At 48.6% G+C, this 9,865-nt stretch overlaps 1 protein-coding gene across 13 annotated transcripts in view; it reads left to right on the top strand.

The window, feature by feature from the left end:
* Nucleotides 1-9,009, top strand: part of ATP9B (ATPase phospholipid transporting 9B (putative)) — a 308,184-nt gene extending 299,175 nt beyond the window's left edge. For 4 of the 13 annotated variants that reach the window (XM_063699322.1, XM_063699326.1, XM_063699321.1 and 1 more), the window contains 4 exons: nucleotides 3,930-3,987; nucleotides 5,005-5,208; nucleotides 6,270-6,302; nucleotides 8,118-8,840. In XM_063699322.1, the coding sequence (XP_063555392.1) occupies nucleotides 3,930-3,987; nucleotides 5,005-5,208; nucleotides 6,270-6,302; nucleotides 8,118-8,254 (432 nt within the window). In that variant the 3' untranslated portion in view covers nucleotides 8,255-8,840. The other 9 variants (XM_063699327.1, XM_063699324.1, XM_063699323.1 and 6 more) reach the window with 5 other exon arrangements.
* The last annotated feature ends 856 nt before the right edge of the window (nucleotides 9,010-9,865 follow it).

A 9,865-nucleotide genomic window follows, 5' to 3' on the forward strand; every position in this document is an offset into this window, starting at 1 on the left:
TCTCTGTTTGGAGGGTTTGTTCTTGATATGCTTTGACTGCACTTTTTCTCCTCTTGCATCTGCCTATAGGATCTTTCTACTCCCCACTCCCAGACTTCTCTCAAATAACTACAATTATGGGAACAGGAGAAATCTGTTGTTGTTGTTGTTGTTCTAGTAAGAATCAGATGGGAGGCCGAGGCGGGCGGGTCACGAGGTCAGGAGATCGAGACCATCCTGGCTCACACGGTGAAACCCCGTCTCTACTAAAAATACAAAAAAATTAGCCGGGTGTGGTGGCGGGCGCCTGTAGTACCAGCACTTTGGGAGGCCGAGGCGGGCGGGTCACGAGGTCAGGAGATGGAGACCATCCTGGCCAACATGGTGAAACCCCATCTCTACTAAAAATAAAAAAAATTAGCCAGGCGTGGTGGCGGACGCCTGTAGTCCCAGCTACTCAGGAGGCTGAGGCAGGAGAATGGTGTGGACCTGGGAGGCGGAGCCTGCAGTGAGCCAAGTTCACGCCACTGCACTCCAGCCTGGGCGACAGAGCGAGACTCCGTCTCAAAAAAAAAAAAAAAAAAAAACTCAGAGAAAGTATATTGAGGAGAGGTAGGCTGGGAGAATAAATTATAGTAGAGATAAAAGTGGTTACAGATTCAGGACAGGAGTCCTGGCATTTTGGAGTGGCTGGTCCCATCCCACGGTGCTGATCCTTGCAAAGGGACCACCTTTCACGCCACGCACACATCAGCGTGCTCTGGGCCCCACAGCACTGAGCGCTTCCGTACGAATAACTGTATGCATATGACTTTGAGGTTGGTTAATCTTTCCTTAAAATTTGCTTGATTTGGCCGGGCGCAGTGGTTCACGCTTGTAATCCCAGCACTTTGGGAGGCCGAGGCAGACAGATCACCTGAGGTCAGGAGTTCGAGACCATCCTGGCCAACATGGCAAAAGCCCATCTCTACTAAAAGTACAAAAATTAGCCGGGTGTGGTGGTGCACACCTGTAATCCCAGCTACTCGGGAGGCTGAGGCAGGAGAATCGCTTGAACCTGGGAGGCGGAGGTTGCAGTAAGCTGAGATCGTGCCACTGCACTCCAGCCTGGGCAACAGAGCAAGACTCCGTCTCAAAAAAATGAAAATAAATTTAAAAAATTTGCTTGATTTTATTTTTTACAATTTTTGGTATGATAGAAATATACTTTCTGAGTCCGTAATATTTAATGGTAAATATAACAGTAGCATTCAGTGAATATTTACTATGCTGCTGGCATTGTGCATATTTTATTTCATGGCTCATTTTATTTCATGCACGTGAGCCACATGCCACTATTACTTCTATTTCACAGAGGAGGGAACTGAGGCACAGAGATTAAGTCCTGAGCCCAAGGACGCAGAAGAAAGGCGTGTGCTAGGCAGGACTCCACTCCAGGCATGGGGACATCAGTCAGAGTGACAGACATCTTCATCTCTTCCTAAACCAAATGAAGACGTACCTGGCCCAGGAAGAGTGGCTTCTTCCATAACATGAAACCCATAGTGAATGAATTGCTTCTATGAGTAACGTGTCTGTACCATCAAATATAACAGGATTTTGTTCTCAGAGCTACAGTCTGGGAGCCATTAATAGGAGGTGTACGGATATTTTTCTCAAATTATCTATTTTATTGATGTTTTTTGTACCCGTTCTGTTGTGTTTGCTTTTATTAATCTATAATATCATCTGCTTCAATATGGAACACCCCACAGGTACAGGTCTGAGGTGCTCCCTGTTGGCAGCTCCTAAAGAGAGGCAGCACAGACCACTTCATCTTCCACATAGACACCAATCATTGACCCACATGAATAAAACTGAATACATTTCAGCAAATCAGGCCACAGAATAAGCCTTTTCTTTCGTATGTCAAAATAATTAAATATCCTTTTACAGTTTTTGAATAAAATGAGCCACATACTTAATTACAGATGAATTTCGTGACCAAAGACCAAACACCTACCATTACCCAGGGAGAGAAATGTCCTCGGGAAATACGTACCAAGAGAACTTATTTAGAGTATATAAATGGTTTAACTTAAAAGTTTTCTGCTTTTTAAAAATCAATGGTGCTTGGCTGGGTGCGGTGGCTCACGCCTGTAATCCCAGCACTTCGGGAGGCCGAGGTGGGCAGATCATGAGGTCAAGAGATCGAGACCATCCTGGCCAACATGGTGAAACCCCCTCTCTACTAAAAATGCAAAAATTACCTGGGCATGGTGGCAGGCGCCTATAGTCCCAGCTACTTGGGAGGCTGAGGCAGGAGAATTGCTTGAACCTGGGAGGCAGAAGTTGCAGTGAGCCAAGATCGTGCCATTGCACTCCAGCCTGGCGAAAGAGCAAGACTCCGTCTTAAAAAAAAAAAAAAAAAAAAAAAAGCAGTAGTCCTTCATCACAGTGAATTTGAATCTTCCTTTTCATATTCACATGTGTGAGGGCTCAAGCTCCGTCAGCATCTTCACACACTGACTCTTGCAACCTAGGAAAACACTTAACATATGTCACCACACTTGTCTTTTATAATTAAACTACAACTAGAATTATAATTCATAAATCTGCCACTGGTGGGGTCCTGCAGGAATATAGCCGCATTTCCAGTGTCCGCGCCTCTGTTCTGTGATGGCTCATGCCTGTGTCTAAAGGTCTTCAGCAGACTCAGGCAGGTGCAGGTTCAGACGGGCCCTGAGCACAGCCTGTCACCATCCTCCATCTTCCCTGCTGTCTTCTGTGTCCCCTGAGCTTCCGTGAGGGTTTGTCTTTCCTCTGTGGCTCTTTAAACCACTTCCTGTCCTTAGGAGAATCTCCCCCGTGGGTGGGGAAGCCCTAAATCAGGGCAGGACTTTGGGCTCTGATCAGCAGACTACACTTCTTAGCGCCACCAGCCTCCAGCGAGAACCTGAGGAAATCACAGAACTTCTCGAGTTTCCTCGTCTGTAAATGGAAAGGACGTCTGCTCTGTGTAACTGAGAAAATAGATGCAAAGGTGTCAAACGAAGGCCTCACATAAAGACAGGGCCTCTCAACACGTGTCACTTTCGACAGCTCTTTAACACCAACAAGTCAGGGCGGTTGTTAATGACTCAGCCTCTCTTCTTGGACTCTAAATTAATCTTCAGGGATGCGGTGGGACAAGCAACCCCGTGGGCCAGAGCTCCCCTGCCTCCTGCCTCCTCGTCACCTGCCTCCTGCCCCCTCGTCACCTGCCTCCTGCCCCATCACCTGCCTCCTGCCCCCTCGTCCCCTGCCTCCTGCCCCCTCGTCCCCTGCCTCCTGCCCCCTCGTCCCCTGCCTCCTGCCCCCTCGTCCCCTGCCTCCTGCCCCCTCGTCCCCTGCCTCCTGCCCCCTCATCACCTGCCTTCAACTTCTCAGAGTGAAGGGCCTGGCGCAAGGACCCATTCCATGGGGTTATGTATGTGACACGTTCTCCAGCGAGGGTTTAAGGGATAACTTTTTACTTCAGTTGAGATGTGCCATCCTTACTGAAGAACTGTTACGTTCTGTTATCTTTTGATCTGAAAAAACCAAACAGTAGATATAGAAGTATTTGTTGACAAGAAATAAGGGAAAATGTTTTTATTGCCAAGAGCCTTTCCCCCTGGTTCACTGAAATGTTTGCTTGTATACATCACTACTGGCTTACTAGAGCCAACAAGACGGCAGGTCAAACAGAAGACAACATGAACGTCTAACCTCAGGCACCAGTGGACACGTGTGGGACCCAGGCAGCTTCTTCAGGATTCGGGTGTCAGAAAAAGGCGCCCAAAATGCTGGTAGACCAGGTGGCTGGGGTGGCATGGATGGGGCTTGTGGACTCGGGTCTTTCAGAAGTGACCCGTAGCTCACTCCTGGAAGGCGTGTGAGTCAAGCAGGTGGTTCTGCGCACTAACGACGCTCTTCCACTGTTTCCCTAGGGAAGATCCTTGTCCTTCAAAACCTTCCTCATCTGGGTTTTAATCAGTATTTACCAAGGTAAGACGAGATCCTTAGTTTACTGGACTAAAGATTTTTTTATTTTGGTCTTTTTTTAGCAATATTGTTTTTACTTGCAGATTAAATTCCAACAACTTAAAATGTCATCAGCAGTTAAATACTTCCTTCTGTTTATCTTGTAAATCGATATTCCAGCAACATGGGTCCTTTTTTTTTTTTTAACTGATGCATGCCACCTAAAAACTGACTTCGTTTTTAATTAAATGTTAATCCAGAAAGATTTTAACATGCACTTACCACATTGTATACCCTGCACAATGGCTTTCTTTCATAGAGTGATAAAAAGACTTTGAGAAATCTGAGTTATGTAAGGAGAAGCCATTAGCTGCCCTTTGTTTAGTGTTCAGATAAATGGGAGATTGTTGCAAGTATAACTAACAGATCAGACATATTAATTACATGCAACACATAATTATTTACACTAATTGAAGTAGAGGTGTGGCTTTGCATCCAGAGATTTAAAAGTTTGTCTGCCTCGATTTGCCATTTCTAGCTGATCTAGCTAGGATCCCATCTTATTTTGTCCATAATCCAGAGTTTAAGTGACTTGTTCATCAGCATGAAGCATGGGCATGGCCATTATCCGCCCTTTTTTTTTTTTTTTTTTAGACGGAGTCTCACTCTGTCACCCAGGCTGGAGTGCAGTGGTGTGGTCTCAGTTCACTGCAACCTCCGTCTCCTGGGTTCAAATGATTCTTCTGCCTCAGCCTCCTGAGTAGCTGGGATTACAGGCGCGCGCCACCACGCCTAGCTAATTTTTTGTATCTTTAGTAGAGATGGGGTTTCAGCATGTTGGCCAGGCTGGTCTGGAACTCCCGACCTCGTGATCCACCCGCCTCAGCCTCCCAAAGTGCTGGGAAGACAGACATGAGCTGCTGCGCCTGGCCTATACCCTATTTTTAAGGGTCTTGAGTGAGGTTGCTGGTTCAAGGCTGTTTTCTCTAGCTGGCTTACACCCTGCTCGTGTGCATGGAAAAAGCTCCTGCTGTTTTTCAGGCGGCATCCTCATGTATGGGGCCCTGGTGCTCTTCGAGTCCGAGTTCGTCCACGTGGTGGCCATCTCCTTCACCGCACTGATCCTGACCGAGCTGCTGATGGTGGCGCTGACCGTCCGCACGTGGCACTGGCTGATGGTGGTGGCCGAGTTCCTCAGCTTAGGCTGCTACGTGTCCTCACTCGCTTTTCTCAGTGAATATTTTGGTAAGTTGCCTTGGAATTGTTTTCTGAATCGTTGTCTATTCATGATTTTGAAGTATTTTCTTATTGTTGCTTCTGAATACGTTGTCTTAAGTTGTGGATCATGGTAAAACCCATATCAGAAAGTGCCTGCTCTTACCGTCCCTGCACCACGGATGAAGGCGCTGAGCCCCATCTGTCACTGGCTGGCTGGTCCCCTGACGTGAGGCGCTGAGCCCCGTCGGTCACTGGCTGGCTCCTCCCTGACATGAGCAGCACAGCCACTCGGGAGCAGTTGGGACTCAGACCTGCGGGAAGTGAACACAGCCACGTGTGCACTTGTCCTCATATCAGTGCCTGAGTGTTCATGCAGTGGTGAACCTGTACGTAGGAAAATGTGAAATGTTCCTGTTCTTACATAAAAGAACTCTCAGAAAATACCCGTGGCTCATAAGAAATGGTTATTTTCAAGTTATAATGTGCTAGTTATTTTTCTTTTGAAAATTGGCTCTTAGAATATTTTCCTGTAAGATCATGAATTAACACACTCAAGGACACATGAACACACTCAGTGCCACAGTGAGCTCACAAAATGACAAAGACATGCATCACGGGCGTGGGCAGGACTCACCACGACTTTGAGCCTCAGCTTTTGCATCTGCAAACTGGAGACGGTATCACTTCCCATTAGGGGCGGGTCTGAAGATCAGTAGTAACACGCTTACATACATGTGAACGAATGTGCAGAGCTCCTTTCACACCGGCAGAACATGGCCAGCCCTCCAGCGCGTGCGCCTTCTGTGGTGAGCTCCTCTCAGACCTGGATAGGTCTCTGTCTCCTAGGGGAATGCCAAGGTGTGTGCTTCTCAGACACAGGAGCCTTTAGCTATTGGGTTTCAGTGATGTTTAAACAGTTGTATGGTATCAGGCAGGGAAATGAGATGTTAAAACCACATTGAAAACGCATCTTGCACTGCCATTTTATTGCTTTTTAATGTATTTCTTACTCTTTTGCTAACCCCTTGAAATATCCTGGTATCTCCTTTAATCTGTCCTTTATTTTCTTTATTACTGTTTTGGAACAGGTATAGGCAGAGTGTCTTTTGGAGCTTTCTTAGGTAGGTAAAGTTATCATTTCTTTCAAAAGTGTAGAAATTTAGCCAAACAATATTGATAAAGATACTTAACTAATAAGAAAAACAAACCTTCCTCTAATTCAGTGTTCCTCACGAACTCTCTGATGTCACGTAAGCTGGTGGCCATGTGCTCGCTCGGCTAGTTGTGGGCTGAGTGCTGTTGGCTTGCCTGTTCAGGGGCTTGGTGGCCCTGAGTGAGGGGAAGGGGCCGGGCATCCTGCCATCTGCTGAGGATTGCATGAGCCCCTAAAACATGTTTGCCTTTTCAGTTGTAGGGGCTGAGCTGCTGGAAAACACTTCCAGGGCCTTCAGAAAATGAGTACACACAAACTTAGGACTTCCCCTTCATACAGAGATCCAGCGCTTCCCTCTGTCGTTTATTTTAGAAGGGCCTCTCACTCTGCTCCATAGATCTTTTTATCCCATCCGGCAACAGTCTAAAGGGATTTCCACTGTATGTAGATTCGAAGTATGTCAATCTCCAGTTTCTCACCTGCCTCTTTTCATGCGGAATTCAAGTAGCTAGTCATTAGCAGTACAGCTTGGTCGTGGTGAGTAGATGGTTCTTCTGTGGAGATGCTGGGAGGGTGACAGGCGAGAACATTCTCTGGGTGGGCCGGGCTCAGAGCCTCTAAGAGCAGACCGGTCTGAGTATTTGTGTTGCAGATGGAACTGCCAGCTGCCCTCTGTTGCCCCCAGCCCCTCATAAAGTCAGCTCTACCGTAGAAAAACACACACACACACACACAAAACAAAACAAAAAAATGGCTAGCCTAGATCGTCCAAACAAATCCCACAGGTTAGGTGAGCTGGTGTCTCTTCCCTAAGCACCACAACTAGTACTTCAGTCTTCAGTGCCCTCACAAATTCTGCCACAGAGCATTGTTCACCCATTCAGTGGTGTTTGGTGACATTAGTCATCTGCAACCTTTTTTTTTTTTTTTTTTTTTGGAGACGAAGTCTCACTCTTGTTACCCAGGCTGGAGTACATGGCACGATCTTGGCTCACTGCAACCTCTACCTCCTGAGTTCAAGTGATTCTCCTGCCTCAGCCGCCTGAGTAGCTGGGATTACAGGTGCCTGCCACCACACCAGGATAATTTTTGTATTTTTAGTAGAGACAAGGTTTCCCCATGTTGGCCAGGCTGGTCTCAAACTCCTGACCTCAGGTGATCCACCCGCCTCAGCCTCGCAAAGTGCTGGGATTACAGGCGTGAGCCACCATGGCCGGCCTACAACCTTTTTTTTTTTTTTTTTTTTGAGATGGAGTCTCACTCTGTCCCCAGACTGGAGTGCAGTGGCGTGATCTGAGCTCACTGCACCCTCCGCCTCCCGGGTTCAAGCAATTCTCCTGTCTCCACCTCCCCGGTAGCTGGGATTACAGGTGTCCACCACCACGCCCAGCTAATGTTTTGTTGTCTTTTTTGTAGAGATGAGGTTTTCCTATGTTGGCCAGGATGGTCTTGAGCTCCTGACCTCAAGTGATCCGTCTGCCTTGGCCTCCCAAAAGTGCTGGGATTATAGGCATGAGCCACTGCGCCCGGCCTGCAGTCTATAATGCTTTGGTTTTGTTTTTTCCATTAAAAGAGGAATGAATTATGCCCGGTATGCAGGTCAAACAATTCTGCAGTCAAGAAAACCTGAGATTTGGAGCTGGGCCTCTGTAAATAAATGCACAGTGATGTTTCCGTGGCAAGCTTAGACCGTCCGGTGGCCTGGCCAGGTCTGTGGCTGTGGCCATGAGGGCCCAGGGCTTCTTGGTCAGCTCTTACCTTTTTCTCTGTTTCCTGCCAACAGATGTTGCCTTTATCACCACCGTGACCTTCCTATGGAAAGTATCGGCGATCACCGTGGTCAGCTGCCTCCCGCTGTATGTCCTCAAGTACCTGAGGCGCAAGCTCTCTCCTCCCAGCTACTGCAAGCTGGCCTCCTAAGGGGCTGTGCACCCCCAGCGGACTGGCCCCAGCACCTTCTGCCCTTCCCAGCACCTTGTGCCCTTGCCAGTGAACGCAGGGTTTGCCATTGCTACCAAGCAAGCACCACGAGAAAGGGAGGGTACGCCAGGCGAGCCCAGGGCACAGATGCTGAGACAGCCTCTCCCTCTCAGTGCAGGGACGTCACCCCTGCCAGGCAAGCCCAGGGCACAGATGCCAGGATGGCTTCTCCCTCTCAGTGCGAGGCTTCACCCCTGCCAGGCAAGCCCAGGGCACAGATGCAGAGACAGCCTCTCCCTCTCAGTGCAGGGACGTCACCCCTGCCAGGCAAGCCCAGGGCACAGATGCCGGGACGGCCTCTCCCTCTCAGTGTGAGGCTTCACCCCTGCTAGGCAAGCCCAGGGCACAGATGCCGGGATGGCCCCTCCCTCAGTGCGGGAACGTCACCCCTGCCAGGCGAGCCCAGGGCACAGATGCTGCGACGGCCTCCTAAGTGTGGGGCTTCACCCCTGCTTTTCTTTCTTTTTTTGTATTGTTTGTCAAAATTGTATTTCCATATTGAAGCAGCTTGAGTTTCTACTGAAAATGAGCCCGAATTATTTCACTATTACTGTAAAGGGTTCATCTTACTCTGGCATTCTGAGAATTAGAATGAAAGTTTAATTTCTCCGGTTCCCTAACATTCAAATTCTTTCTTTGATGTTATAACACAAAGTCATTCCTACTCAAATGTAATAAAATTGAGGCTCCACGGAGGCCCGTGTCCACGTCAGCTGCAGCTCCCACTCAGACGGCCTGCCCCACAGCCTGCCCTTTGCTGAAGACACCCTCGCTTTATACTTGCATTTTGCTCAGTAAAAACAGTCAAGTTACTGAGTTCTCACATAAAGAGCTCTTCTCACACACTCTAAAGGCAAGTTGTGTAAACAGTGGTGTTTCCGAACGCAATTCCATTGCGGCCACCGATGTGAATCACTGCCCAGAGACTTTGCTGCTAGCACGCGTGTCCTTCCCATCCTTTTTCTATTTGCAAAATCACACTCGAACACCATTTCTATATATAGAAATCAGCTGTCCTGTAAAACTCACATTCCCTAAGATGGCCCACTTGCCTGGTCATGGGTTTCCTATTTTATTTGGCTGGAAACACGCACCGATTGAGGTGGATGAAAGCCTGTGCGGCTGCCCCGCTGCATTCATGGTGTCGCCCAACCAGACCCCTCGCTTCTGGGAAGCTGGGAAGGTCTTTGGGGCCAGGAGTTCGTTTTCTCAGTTGTGTCCTGCGCCTGGGGTGTTCCTCGAAACCGCGTGTTGTGCCGTCGTCTGCAGCCATGCCTGTTCTTGGAGGCCTCAGCAGAAGTTGGTCAAACGCCAGGCCTCTCGTCTCAAAGGAGAGTTTCTCCGTATTTTCCACGCAGGCGGCAGCCTCCGCCAGGAGTTTCACCTGTTCGTTTTCTTCCGCGTCGTTTCCCATCAAGGTGGGCCCCGTCATCTGAAATCCTGGCCGAGCTGTGTGCGTGGGCTTCCAAAGGCGTTTCACCAACCAGCGGAGGGACTGCCCAGCACCCACCCGCCGTCCCTCGCAGCTTTTCAGAGGAGAAAACAGGCACA

This window comes from Gorilla gorilla, chromosome 17 (genome assembly GCF_029281585.2).
Source record: "Gorilla gorilla gorilla isolate KB3781 chromosome 17, NHGRI_mGorGor1-v2.1_pri, whole genome shotgun sequence".
Lineage (NCBI taxonomy): Eukaryota > Metazoa > Chordata > Mammalia > Primates > Hominidae > Gorilla > Gorilla gorilla.